Source organism: Mastigoproctus giganteus, chromosome 8 (assembly GCF_048544385.1).
Source record: "Mastigoproctus giganteus isolate SK-2022 chromosome 8, ASM4854438v1, whole genome shotgun sequence".
NCBI lineage: Eukaryota > Metazoa > Arthropoda > Arachnida > Uropygi > Thelyphonidae > Mastigoproctus > Mastigoproctus giganteus.
The window spans coordinates 89,422,944-89,438,213 of NC_143582.1; the positions used below are offsets into that span (position 1 = coordinate 89,422,944).

Consider the following 15,270-nt stretch of genomic DNA (forward strand, 5'->3'; position numbering starts at 1 on the left):
TCATCTTTCAAATGAAGTTGTGTTTCAAGTGCAAACATTGGTATGAAATGATTGAAGTTCAACTATTTGTAAAATCATTGAATAAACTTGTATCTCCATCAGATTTTACTTATTTTTTTATAATATTAATAATACGTTCCATTTTAACGAAACTGTGAACACATGCCACAGCTGTTAAGAGGGACACTTTAATGGATAATTCCAGCAAGTTAAGTTAATTCTCATTTGTTTGAATGTGCAACTAATAATGAAGCATTTTTGAAATGTATCATAACTGGAGATGAAACATGGGTTTACAGGTATAATCTCTAAACCAAACAGTGGACCCCCCTCCCCCCCCAAAAAAAAACAACACCAAAAAGCATGGCAAGTGCACAGTGAACAAAGACTATGTTGCTACCATTTTTTACACTGCAGTGGATGAAATAGTTAGAGTTCTACATTTTCAGAGAAAAAAAAATAGTGAAATGCTACATGGTTTCTTCACCATGATAGCGTGCTGTCACATTCATCACTACTTGTACAGAGTTTTTTGGGCAAACATGGAATTGCCTGAGTCCAGCAAACCTCTGTATTCACTACATGCTACTCCATGTGACTTTTTATTTTTTTTTATGGCAAGAACTGACCGTATAAATTATTGCTATTTCCACATGACTTTTTATTTTTTTTTATGGCAAGAACTGACCATATAAATTATTGCTATTTCCACATGACTTTATCTCTTGTGTGTATGTATGTGTTATTTGATCTGCACGATGAGAACTTACTAAAAGCCACCTGAAAGGTAGATTTTGAAAGAAGAATCGAATGATTAATGGGTAGCTGTTAGGTAGTAAGATTTGGGTAGTAGTACTCCTTTAGGGCACACACACTACGAGTGTGTGTGGGTGGGGAATGTAGGTTAACCTATCAACATAAAAAAGTAACATTTCTGTTGGGGGGGGGGTGACTTAGCAAGCTGTGTAATTGGGCCTGAAACTTTACCAGAGACTATGTAGGAAAATCTATGTAGATTTCTGGAGTGGGAGGGACTTGGAGAGATACAGAATTAGAATTTATGCTAAACCTTCCTTGGTGTTGACCTGACTTTTTCTTAGCAGCCAGTGCTCAAACATCCAAAACATATTTCCATTTGTATACTTATAAATTTTATGGAAAAATTAAAAAGTTTTGTTTGTTTGGTTTTTTTTTTTGAAATTTGGGATGATTCTCCAAGTCATTTCTAAATGATCCAGATTTAAACATGTCATCTGATAATTGTGTTTACAAGTAATAGTAGCCATTATTTATGTTAATTTTGAAATGGGCATGGGAGGATTCAAGTCTATTTTGTGTGCAAGCTGAATTTGAAGAAATTGTCCAGAATTCAGTTCTATGAAGTTGATGAAATTATCAGATAGTACAGCCACTCCTTGGCTTACGTAAGGGTTGTGTTCTATGGAACTCTACGTAAGTCAAAATTTCCCTAAATGCTTATGCATCGCTCGCAACTATGAGTGCTGAATTTGATTGAATCAAAAAAAGATTTTTTCAATGAACATGTAAATAGAATTATTTATTAAATTTTTTTTATCTCATGTGCAGAAAAAATTACAAAAGTGTGCAATTACAAAAAGAGAAGGAGACAGGCATTATGTCAGCAAGTTTTACCTTTTGAGAATCGTTGCCAGAATTAACTCTCCAGCTGATAAGCATGCCGCTGTGATGATTTAGAAGGGGTTTTTTCCAACACATCACAATTTCTCTGTAGCTGCAAAATTGGCACTGGCAACTTCACTGCATACTTGGGTTTCGCCATACTTATCCTTCATATCTTCATAAATACCTCTTGCTTTTGTTTGAGTGGCCATTGGACTCAGGAGCAGTAGTTTCTGAATATGATTCTCCATCCATATATATATTATTAATAGCTTTTCCATCTTCGATATAGCACCTGAACGCTGTTTTATGATCACTGTTGGTCTTCAATGTGGTGATCCTTTAACATGTTCCTTAAAATAGTATTTATTGTTGAAGCAGCGAGACCTAATTCCCGTGCAATGGATGTCAAACTTTGTCCTGCTTTGTACTTCTTAATTAATCAATTAATCATCTTCATTTCTAAATAAATTTTGTTTCGTTTCCTAGCACTGCCAGCACTTTCTGTTGGTTCCTTTTCCTTCACCATTGTAATAAGTAAATAGGAATGAAGAGAAGAGTCTAAAAATTTATTTATGTTTTTTATATGATTGAAGATTTCAGTGAAGGGGAACTCATTTCACCATAATACCGTAATGTAAAAATGTTATCGGTATTATCGCAAATGCAACAAACTCGTTTATAATAGATTGCACTAACAGAAAAGCCCAGTAAACTGGAAAGTGCAAATTGCTTTTATTGTTTCCTGAAAGAGGCCTCTGAGGTCTGGAAAATTTATGTCTGGGAAATAAGTGAACTCATACACCGACCATTAAACAAGATTTACTGTAACTAAAATTTTACAAATAAATAACAAATTATATAATTTACAATAAACTGGTATATAACAGAATGCTAAAACTATAATGAATAAAATAAAATAAAATAAAATCATTTACTATAAAATATGCTAAAATATAAAGATTAAAAGCGCTAAAAAAACCTGAAGCTTTCGAGAGCGTCAGCTCTCTTCCTCAACAGTGATAAGACTTCCTGCAACATCTCCTTATATAACAGGCTCACGGTACCTCCACACGTGTTACTCCTCCACGTGGTCCCCTCAGCGCATGGGCAGGACTGGAATCGGAAATGTCTTGGGTATGTGGCAAACAAAATCGTTCATCCGTACTGTGGACAACTGCTTCAAAAATAGGATGTATACGCATACCTCTGTCTCTATTCATGGCATTCTTACTGGATGAGCCAATCCGTAAACCCTCTAGCCACTTACGCTCCCAGTACCCATGCGCATGGTCCACGATGATCGCGTCCTCTGGAGAGAGAGATTTGATGCTGCTTCTCCCAAAAATGTTCAGCCACAGCAGACTTATAATCGGTGGTTCTTATAGCATTTAAATGCTCCCCCAGACGATCTCTGAGCCGTTGTTTTGTTTCCCCCACATAACACTCCCCACAATCCGGGCATTCTATTCTGAATACAACTCCACTACTGGAGTTGTATACAGAATATAATGCCGTATTCCAGTGAAAGACTGGAATACGGTCTTTCACCTGGTATACAGCTGTGCACAGCCTCCGCCCGGGAAGCTGTACACAGCATGTGTTATAACCCCATAAAATTCTCGTTAGATGCTCAGTAAGGCCCTGATAGTAGGGGATGTATGCGGTGGCCATCGGAACGAATGGCTCCCTACATTCAGACACTCCTCTGCTGTATCTGTCCAGGATCCTCTGGGGGTATCCGCATATACTAAGGTCTGCCGTGACACGATTAATTTCCTTTTCTTTATCCTCAGAGGTGGTGCAATGTGATCCTGCTCTATCAAATAAAGCTTTTACTACACTGTTCTTATATTGTCCAGCTTGTGCTGAGTTGTAGTGGGTGTATTGGCCCCTACACATGGGTTTCCTAAACACTGATGTCTTAAGTCTGGAACCCATCCTAGAGACCAATACATCCAAAAATGACAGGGTACCACCCATTTCCACCTCTGAGGTAAATTATATAAATTGGGAGAAGCTATTAAGCCAGCAAACTGCATCATCCTCCCTCCCCTTCTGGACCAGGGCAAAAGTATCGTCAACATATCTCTTCCAATTTCTAATAGGAAACGAAAACCCATTAAAAATCCTACCTTCTAACTCCTCCATGGCCAAATTGGCCATAGTGGCACTAATGGGCGAACCCATGGCCGTACCGTGAACCTGTTTGTACCTAGTTCCTTGAAATAACATGGTAGTGCTAGCCAGACATAATTCCACCCTGGCAAAATATCTTCTATACCAAGCAATGACCTGTTACCAAGTGAGACATCCTTAGTCAATGCCATTTTTACACAATGTATTCCATGTTTAATAGGAATACATGTGAATAAAGATACAACATCAAAAGAGATCATACTCTCATTATCATTTATAGTCAAATTCCCCACAAGACAGAATAGAATGCCTGGATTATGGGGAGTGTTATGTGGAGGAAACAAAACGACGGCTCAGGGATCGTCTGGGAGAGCATTTAAATGCTATAAGAACCGCCGATTATAAGTCTGCTGTGGCCGAACATTTTTGGGAGAAGCAGCATCAAATCTCCCCAGAGGACATGATCATTGTGGACCATGCGCATGGGTACTGGGAGCGTAAGTGGCTAGAGGGTTTGCGGATTGGCTCATCCAGTAAAAATACCATGAATAGAGACAGACGTATGCGCATACATCCTATTTTTGAAGCAGTTGTCCGCAGTACGGATGAACGATTTTGTTTGCCACATACCCGAGACATTTCTGCTTCTGGTCCTGCCCATGCGCTGAGGGAACCATGTGGAGGAATAATACGTGTGGAGGTACCGTGAGCCTGTTATATAAGGAGATGTTGCAGGAAGTCTTATCACTGTTGAGGAAGAGAGCTGATGCTCTCGAAAACTTCAGGTTTTTTAGCTATTTTAATCTTTATATTTTAGCATATTTTATAGTAAGTGATTTTATTATTTTATTTAATTTATGTTCATTATAGTTTTAGAATTCCGTAATATACAGCTACCAGTTTATTGTAAATTATATAATTTGTTATTTATTTGTAAAATTTTAGTTACAGTAAAACTTGCTTAATGGTCGGTGTATGAGTTCACTTGCATTAGTAGAGGCATTTGATGCAAGAAAGCAAGCTTATGCAGCATCAGCCAAAAAAAAAAAATAATAATAAAAAATAACCACTTCCACTTCACCCCTCTGTTCGTTCGAAATACCTGTCCAGCTAAGCCTTAAACTTATTTAGGCTATCAACTTCCACGACAAAGGATGGAAGTCTATTCCAGCAACCAACCACCTGCTGGCTAAAGGCAAATTTCCTCACGTCTATCCTACATCTGTCTTTCCTCAATTTGAATTTATGCCCTCTCAGGTGATTATTCTGAGCAAGAGGAAGAATCCCATCAGCATTGAGCATGCTAAAACCATTCAAGGCTTTATACACCTCTATCAGATCACCTCGCCAGTGCCTAGTCTCCAGACACTGTAATTTGCAAAACGTAAGCCTTCGTAAGAGCACCCCTTTGTTCCATTCACTAATCTTGTTGCCCTTCTCTGTACTCATTCCAGCATCTCTACATCCTTCTTGAAATGAGGCCTCCAAACCTGTATACAGTACTCTAGGTGCAGTCTGACCATTGCCTTATACAAGGGAATAATCACCTCCTTATCCCTGCTAGAAAAATTCCTATATATCATCGACAATACACCATGAGCTACTCTTGCAGTCCATCTGCACTGCTCAGAAAACTTCATATCTGCCTGCACAACCACCCCCAGGTCCCTTTCATTCTCTACTACTGTCAGTGTAGTACCACAGAGTTGATACGTTGCTCTGGGGTTGCTGTTTCCCATATGTAGTACTTTACATTTGTCAATGTTCAACTTCATTTGCCACCTCTCAGCCCATCTGCTCAACCTTTCCAGATCCTGTTGCAGTAGCATAGTGTCAGTAGTGTCCTTGACAACCCTGCCAACCTTCGTATCATCTGCAAACTTGGACATTAAGCTTGACATACCATCATCAATATCAATTATTTAAAAATACAGAAAACAATAATGGACCCAATACTGAACCCTGAGGGACTCCACTAATAACATTAGTCCACGATGAGCAGTGTCCATTGATTACCACTCTCTGTCTTCTCCCCCTCAACCACCCCTTTATCCATAGCAGCAGTCTTCCACGTGCAACAGTATCAAAAGCATTTCTAAGATCCAAGTATATAATATCAAAGTTATTCCCTGCATCCAGTTCTTTTGTGACTGCATCATAGTATCCAATCAAATTGGTCAGGCAAGACTTTCCCTTAACAAAACCATGCTGTGTCCGAGCTAGAACTGAAATCTTGTCTAGATGATCCTGCAGTGCTTCTTTAATCAGTGCCTCCATTAATTTTCCAGGAACAGAAGTTAAACTAACAGGTCTATAATTACTTGTGTCGCCCTTTGATCCTCCTTTGTGAATTGGGGTCACATTTGCACATCTCCAGTCCATGGGTACTTCCCCTGAGTCAAAGGAAGCTCTCATAATTATGGCTAAGGGCTTGCTTACTTCTTTTGCTGCTTCCTTTAATATAACTGGATAGATCCCATCCACACCAGGTGCCTTTCTTGTATTTATCTTCAACAATTTCTCCTCCACTTTACTCTCAGTTATTACAAGATTCTCTAGCTTACTGCCAGAGTTGAATACACCTCTGGCATTCCCCTCGCTGAATAACTCATGTGTGAATGTCGATGCAAAATATTCATTCAGTTTGTTAGCTACCTGAGCAGGATCATCAACAGTTGACCCAGCAATATCAAGTGGACCAATCTGATTCATCCCCTTCCTTCTAGAGTTTACATAAGTAAAGACCTCTTTGCTGTTTTTCTTTGCATCCCTTGCCAAAGATTTCTCGTACTCTGCCTTCGCCTGCCTAACCTCCTTTGTAACTTGGTTACAGATCAACTTGTATCTATGATAGGCTTCTGTGTCATGTGTTAATTTGTTGTATCCCATGCATTTTTCTTCTCTGCCATATGTCTCATTAGTTCATCTGACATCCACTTAGGCCTAAACCTTGAACAATATTTCTTAGTTGGTATGTAAAGCCTAGTAGCTTCCAAGATAAGTTCTTTGAATGCTTCCCATTTTGAATTTGCTGTTGGTAACATCATCAGTTGATCCCACTGTATAGAATTTAAATACTCCATTGTAGTATGTCACCTTTGAGAAAGCAATAACCCTTCCCTTTACCCCTAATGGTAGTTACCTCTTTGAGTAAATCCCACTTCAGCACACTGTGATCACTGCCACCTAGTGGTTCATTTACCTGCAGATTCTTAATGCATGAAGAATCACCACTGATAATCAAATCAAGAGTATTACTCCCTCTAGTTGCCTTCTGAACATGCTGATGTAGAAAACAATCATCCAATAAATCCACAAAAGCCTTGCTAGTGTGTGAGTGACCTGCCCCCAAATTCCAATCAATATCTGGGAAATTAAAATCCCCCATTATAAGACTCTGATTTACTGGCCCACTCTATTTCCCTGTACAGTTTCTTATTATACTCAGCAGAGTCATTATTCCTATAGCACACTCCTACTCTCAATTTTGATCTCCCAATGCTTATGTCACGCCAAACTGACTCGACACTGCACTGTCCAGCAATGTCGACTGGCTTCACTTCCTTGGATTTTATGTATTTCTTAACTAATAGCATAAACCCTCCTCCCTTCCTATCCTGTCTATCCTTTCTGTAGACATTGTACTCCCCAAATTCCAGTTCTGCATTCCTTATATCTGTGTGACACCACATCTCTGAAATCCCCACAATATCTGCCTTTGATGTTTTGAGCAATACCTCAAATTCATCAAATTTATTTACTAAACTCCTAGCATTGGTGTACACACAAGTATACATGCACCTGTTGTTTTTCTTAGCTAGCCTAACACAACGTATGTGTTTATTTGTACCCCAATGATTCCCAGCAGTCTCTGAAATATCCTGCATCTTATTTTCCAGGCTGCGGCTCATTCCTATAGAAGCAGTGCAAGAATCACTTTCACCTCTGCCAGTGGCTACTGTTAATCTATTAGTCCTTGTATCCCCCCAATCTAGCAGTTTTCCGACCCACCTAACACTGCCTCAATAGCGTCAGCAAATATTCTTGCACCCTTTCTATTTAAGTGTATCCCATCCCTGTAGAAGCAGTCTCTCCTGTTAACAAGTACAGACCAGGCTGTGTTTTAGGGCTATCTTTTGCTTCACTAATCCATTTATCGCTCAATCCCGATGATTTCTCCCCCAATTAATCTAGTGAGGGTTTACTGTATTTCTAAAATTCTGCTGTGCCCCTTTTAACTTAAAAGCTTCAAAAAGTTATTTCTTTTAAATAACTTTTGCCAGTTGTGGCGAGTGTTTGGTTTCTGTCTTCTATTAAACACAGGTTTAATAGAAGTCACCTAAGTGAGTTTTGATTCAATTGCCTCTGTAACTAAAAAAAAAAAAAAAAAAAAAGCCTTGTTGAAAAATAAATAAATAAACTAGTATGAGTGTATTTTTTTTTTTCATACATAGTTTGTACATACATGGAATGCATAAATGGTATGTGAAGGTCATTATGTGTTTCATGTACATGTTGGCAGGTGTGTGTGTGAGAGAGAAGGGGTTTTTATTCCACTTGGAGAAGTCATCTGACTTTATGAACCAGTTTCTTCCGAGTTGACAGAAGAAAAATTGGATATTTTTGTCAAGAAACCTTCACCAGTGGCTGATTAATTCAGCCATAGTGGGAAGAAAGCCAAAAAATGTCTCTATCTCCTCCTCAATCCCATAATTTTTGAATTTGGTTCATAAAAGTTATAAGTTAAGCCAGCGGTGAAGGTAACAGTGCCTTTGCATCAAGGCCTTCCCACTGAATGCCTTGATGAAAAGTTTCAAATGCTACCAACATTTGTTTGGAAGGTTTAATATTGCCCTCATTTTCATCCGGCTGATCATCGATATTGTCATTAGTTCTTTAAATACGCTCCAAAAGGTTGGGAATCACTCGGATTTCAGCTACTATGACATTATTATCAACTCCTATAAATTCATCAAGAACAATTTCTCCACTGATCAAACCTCTCTTGAAACTCTTCCGAAGATTGATCAATGTCTTCTAGCAGTTTATCCCTCTCATATCTGTTAATTAGCATTTTAGAAAACCTGCTTTTGCTAAAACTAAAACGATTAAAAATTAATCGTTGTTTCCATCACATCTTCACTTCACACTTTCACCAACTCTGATATGCACATCCACAAATCTATAATAGAATCTATAGGTTGGTTAGTTTCTATTCTCAGTATGCACCTTCAGTAGTGCATTTTCAAATTTTTGATAATGCCTTGGTCCATTGGCTGCAGTTAAGACGAATTATTCAGAAGGAAGAAAACAAGCTTCACACTTGTAAGTTTCGAAATTACCGAGTGAAGGTGGACAGGCAGGGCAGTTGTCGACAATCGATGCGATTTTTCTGTTTTCTTTCATCATCTTTCTATCGAAATTTAAAATCCACTGCTCAGAAAGTTCACTTGTCATTCAAGGTTTTTTGCTGTATGTAGTTGTAATCCAACTCTTAAGACTATTCCTTTGAAACATCGGGGTTATTTACTTTTGCCTATTACCAAAAGCTTCAATTTTTCATTACCAGCCATATTCGCAACCAAGAGTGGAATTCTCTCCTTACTATTTTTTTCACATAAACATTTATCACCTTTAAAAGTCAGTGTCTTGTTCGGCAAGCATTTAAAAAATAGACATGTTTCTTCAATGTTGACTGTGTCTTTGGGCTCGTGGGCCTCCGTAATTTTTTTCAAATTGTTTCTTTCCAATGGGTACAGTCTTCTTCCATTACAACTCCACTTTCACCAGAAATAACTTTTTCGAGTAAGCCATGGCACTCATTAAATTTGTCCAGCCAACCAGAACTGGCTTGGAATGTTGTATACCAGAAAATATGCGTACTCCATAGCCTTTTCTTTTATTAATAGCCCTGATATTGGCATGTGTTGGTCTCGAATCAACTTCATCTACTTAAAAACTATTTCATCTACATCTTCCCAAGGGCATAATTTCGCACGCTTCCGACTGGGTCCAGTTTCCTCAAGCAGTTTGAGGATAGAAACAGGGTTTTTCAGAATGGTTGACACATTCTGGCAGGGACATCAAATTTTAAGGCTGCAATCTACACTATTAAGCACTTCCACTTTTTCACACTACACTCAAGGATTTCCTCTTAGACACTGTATGGTTACTTTCAAAGCAGTTAAAACAAAACTGAAATTAGGACCCACTTGTAGCTACCACGTAAACAGAGAAAGGTGAAATTTAGTGAAAGTGTGGATGACTCATTTCTTCCAAACAACAGATGAATTTCTGAGATAAAGGAAAATCACTCTCTCCTAATTCTCTTAATAGGATGCTTACGGTAGAAAATAGGTTGACCAGTGCCAATGCCCGCATCGGGAATATGCTTTAATCTTTGCCAATGGCTGTGGACAGATGAACAGCGAGACTTCTCAGCATAGTAAAGTATAAGTTGTATAGGTTTTACTTCTTTTTAGGCATTGCTGACCCACTGCCGCGCAAAGGCCTCTTTCAAACTTCCATCTTTTTCTATCCCACGCCGTGGTTGGCCAGTTTCCTCCTACAGGGTTTTACAGGCACCATTAAATTGTAAAATGTTTTAGCTCTTACTTTGTGATTTCTACAGCAGCAGCTTTGTTGCTATAAAGGCCAGAGGTGCGAACAATGCATACCCAGGTCTCTCGAAATCAGTTCGTTATACGGAAACTATTTTCAATGTAATGACCAAGGGGGAATAAAAAAAAGTTTGCTACATAGAAAATTTCGCTATATGGAAGTATGTTAAAGAGAGATCCGACTGTATTTTATTTCGTTTAACTTGTGTTAATTAAGAACTCCTGACAATAACAGAGTTATTCTCTAAGATTAAAATTAGAGAATAACTGTTTTAAGTTTTACAATTAATGATAAAAGAAAATGTTTCGTGGATTGTTGAGGTTGGAAGATTAGACATTAATATTAAAATTTTGTAATATGTCTGTGAAAGTTAGTTTCAAGACTTCATTTTTTTTTCTCTGGGTGAAAGTTGACAATTCTGTGTTTGATATCAACATCTGTCAACACCTTTTAAAAAAAGCATAGTTTTCACTGTTATTCATATATCTTCTGAATAACCACTGAAATCTATACAAATTCCAGGTGTCTTAAAATATTTTACATGTGGAAATGCTCTCATAAAGTGTTACTAAAAAGTAAGACTATAAATTCCTCTATTGAAATTTGCAGCAGACTAGTTTGAATGCAATGTTTTTGCATTGTTTACAGCATCTATTCAGATTCTTTCATTGATTGAGGGAATGTGTCTGCTTTCTTTTTATTCTATAAACTATTTTTCATCATGCAAAGCAGACGAACTTCCTGCAGACAAAACATATCAGGACATAATTGATTCAAAGCACCTTTTTACTAATTTAAGCAACCCTGACTGAACTCTAGTTTTACTAGCTCTTCATTGGTAGGTTTGCCATTAAAAAAAAAAAAAATTGCACTACACACTTTAAGGTACTACTTAATAATATTCATTTTGTCAACATCATTCCATCAACCAGCATAGAAATGATTCCTTGAAAGTCCATGAACTACTATAAAACTTGATTAATGTCATAAACATCGTGTCTCCCTTTTTTGTATTCATAACCTTTTAATTTCTGTAGGCTCTTTATTCCATATGTGCAAAAATGGGGCAATATTAATGAAAGAAATATTTTATTCAAAAGATGTCGCATGAATTATAACCAGCTTGAGAATTATGCTAGTATATGTGACAAGTTCCTGATTTGGGAAAAACTTATCTGCTGGGGTAATTTTATTTTACAAAAAAATGGCAGTTGCTTGAAGTGATTGTGTGATTTATAATGTTGACTAGGATTATAATGAACACTGTCATAATTAGTAATTTGAAAGCTTTGGATTAATTTCTTAACTTATAACAGTGTTTTTCAATATCTAAATTATGTTATTGCAGGTGAGAGTTGAGCGTGGAATGTCCTGGGAAACTGCTTCTGGCCTTTCTGCTGAACTTACTGGTACAGATGAAGGTTTCTATTTATCAACACAGGTAATAATCATTAATGTCTGTACATAATGCGATTGTCAGATATACTCTTTCTGAAAGTGTCTATAAGAGGTATGGATAATATACCACAATTATCATTAGGTTAGGTTAGGTTAGCTGATTACAATTTGATTGCAGTATTTCATTCAGAACAAAATGTGTTAATTATGCCTGTTTGTTGTTATAAAAAGTACTGAAGTTATCAGACTAATTTATCAAAACTAATAATGATAGATTGATGTAAAGTATTGTGAAGCACATTGGCAATAATTACTGTTCATTTAACATGATTTATTAAGAATTAGCAGCAGTTACTTCAGAATTCTTAATGCATCCTCAAAGGGCCTACTTTTAATATAAGACATATTTCAATAATTTTTTGTGTTGGAACCTGAAATTTGTACTGATGGTGGAAAGGATCTAATGTAGTTGGAAAGAAGTTTTGTTGAAGGGTGCTCATCAGGAATTGGAACTTTACATGTACCTTCGTAATTCTCCTTTTCGGAATATGATGTCTTATGTTTTTGTCAAAGAGGCTAAATAAAATTAAATAAACTGGACACTCATATGATTGGAATCAAACTATCCTATAATCCTAAGAGAAGGCAGCAAAGGAGCTGCATGTGTCAGCGAATATAAGATCACTTGCAAATAATTTTATAACTTTACATGTCCATAAAAAAATAATAATAATAAATAACTAAATGTAGTCAGTATTTGTTTATAATATTTTGTTGGCATGATTTTTTCCCTTTCATTTTTTTTAGAGTCGCAACAATAGAAAAACTGCAATCCTTGCAGTGTCAGACTCGGCCAGAAGAAACAAAGAAAAAAATGATAAGGATCAGCTTTTCCGTGTTTATCGTCCAAATACAGGACTTCAAGCAAAGCAAGAATCCCTGGGAGAGTTAAAGTCAAAATACAAAAAAGTATGCCATTTGCTGATTTTTTTTTTTTTTTTTTTTTTATCTTACTCTGTAGAGGGAGAGGCAGTACACAGAAAATCAATAACATTATTCAAAGGTGTTAAAGGGGCTGTATATTTTAAAACAAAGGATTTATACATTATAGGAAATATATTTTACTTATGTTGTCCTGTTTTTAAACAGAGTTGCAAGTGCAACAAAAAAATATAAAATGATGAAGGGACAGATAATTGTTCCGCATGAAAAAGTTTTTTTTGTACAGTTAATATTTAATATAAACAAATATAATTTAATTAACTTTCTAAGAAAATATAAGACAACAAACTTTCCAGATACAGATAAGCACAACTTCACACCATCAAGACAGATGATGTGAGGTTGTGCTTAGAAGACTGATGATATCACCATATAATATTTTTAAATAAATTGTGGTTACAAGGTTAACATAGAATGAATGTAGAAAAATATGACACTGCCCTTCATATTCCTTGGTTTGGGAACACATGGGATTTTGACAGTGCAATCTCCACTCTTTTTACTTTAGGCAGTAAACAGAAGCATTTATTCTTCAGTAAATGTGAATCAGTCATCACTGACAGGAAGAACAGGCTTCAGTTCAACAGGAAATATTACCCTTTGTTTAAAGAAAAATTTCCTTCCCAGTTCATAACTTGGTAATCATTCAACAGAAAAATGATGATATATGATAATTTTGAGAGCATATAAATCCATATCATTCATGATATGGATTTATATGCTCTCATCCTAAATTTGTAACAATAAGAGATGTATTTTTCAAATGAAAATAAATCTCAATCATCCATTCACTTAGATATATCTCTGTGTGGTCAGTTTAGTTATTAAGGGATTTCCATAAAGCTGAATGTTTTTTGAGGTAGTGGTTGCCATAAATTTGTTTCAATTAAAAATTTTTATAGGTTTCATCAGAAGAAATTGAGTCTCACTGGAAGGAAAATTTCACTGCTTCTGAAGATGTTTGTAGTCATATTTATTGGTAAGTTTATCACACAAAATTCTTCATTCTGATTAGTATCTAGATAGATACCATCTTATGCAGTTCTGTTTTTACATTTAACTGAAATAACCAGCACATCGGATTTTAATGAAATTACTATACTTTTGTTTAGTCGGCTTCCATAAATAAATAAATTGCAATACCACCGTCCTACATAATTCTGTATTTGATTTAAGATTTTCATTGATAATTCTCAGATTTCAATAAAATTATTTATTCCAGGATACAGTCCTTTTGAAGCAAAAAGTAATGTCAATTACAGGGAAAAATATTTACTATTAAAGTTGTCAAAGCATGGCATATTAATAATAAACAGTGATACATAACACTGTATAATAAATTTTTTAAATTTTATTTTTTATTTTATTTTTTTTTTGCATTCTTGTATTTTCAAAAAGAAAAAAAAAAAAAAAGTAAATATGCTATACCTGTGTTTATTATCAACATTTAACTTACAAAAATGCATCCCTTTGTTGAGGGAAGTCCATGCATTATTTCAGTACAGTTACTGCCAAAGAAGAAAACTAGGACATTAGACAAGAATGAACACACATTCTATGGAGACATTACCATGCTCTTCACCCACATTATTTAAGCATTAATGGAAATAGTACAGTATTAGAGATATTTTGCACTTGCCTTTTGTACTGTTCACTTAAAATTTTCAACCAGCTCTTTTTAGTTTACCTTCTTATTTTTATTTAGAAACTCATGCACTAAAACCATGTCAGACATTCTTTCCAGCAATAGTTATTTTGTTGTTCAGCTCTTTACCTTTCACTTTGCTTCACAGTTTTGGGGATATTAAGCATATATGCTTGAAGGCATTGCTTTGACAAATTGCTTCACTACCCCTAGTTTATTGTGAAGTATTAGTATCAATCCTACACCTTGTCTCTTTGAATCAAGAGTTCTGTCTGCTCATTGACAGACAAGCACAACAAGCCTTTGGAATTGGCAATGAACAGATGCCCTCTGCTGGTTTGTAATCAGTGTCAAAATTCAGATGCAAATATGCTAATCCCCACTGAGTAGGAAAACTTGGAGATTTACTTCAGAACACTTTGTTGGCACCTCCGTAGCCAGGTGGGCAGGAGCAGCAGTACGTAGCACACGCTTCTTGATTAGACCGGAGTTCGAGCCCATGACCACCAAATATGGAGGATGTGGAAAGGTCAGGGAATGACCACCGCACATCCCTAAGGCTAATGCTCCTTAAAAAAAAAAAAATAATAACAAACCACTTTGTTCAAATCATAATCATTGTGTTCTCAGCTACTGCTTACTCTTTTCCTCTGAAGGAAACTGGACTGACAAGTCTTGATATACTCTGAGTTCTAAGAACGAATTTTACAGATACCAATTTTCTCTGGCCAGTCAGCTATATCTGAGCCTCTCCAGTTACTGAAACATATTCACTGGGATTTTCACCTGAAAACGAAGGAACTAATGATCCTAGATTACTTAAA

At 36.4% G+C, this 15,270-nt stretch overlaps 1 protein-coding gene across 1 annotated transcript in view; it reads left to right on the plus strand.

The window, feature by feature from the left end:
• The window catches only part of LOC150081707 (protein strawberry notch homolog 1-like), a 438,163-nt gene that overhangs the window by 404,003 nt on the left and 18,890 nt on the right, over positions 1-15,270 (plus strand). The window contains exons 26-28 of the mRNA XM_090378817.1: positions 11,750-11,842; positions 12,607-12,768; positions 13,704-13,780. Of these exons, the coding sequence (XP_090234943.1) occupies positions 11,750-11,842; positions 12,607-12,768; positions 13,704-13,780 (332 nt within the window). The remainder of the gene's footprint in view (positions 1-11,749; positions 11,843-12,606; positions 12,769-13,703; positions 13,781-15,270) is intronic.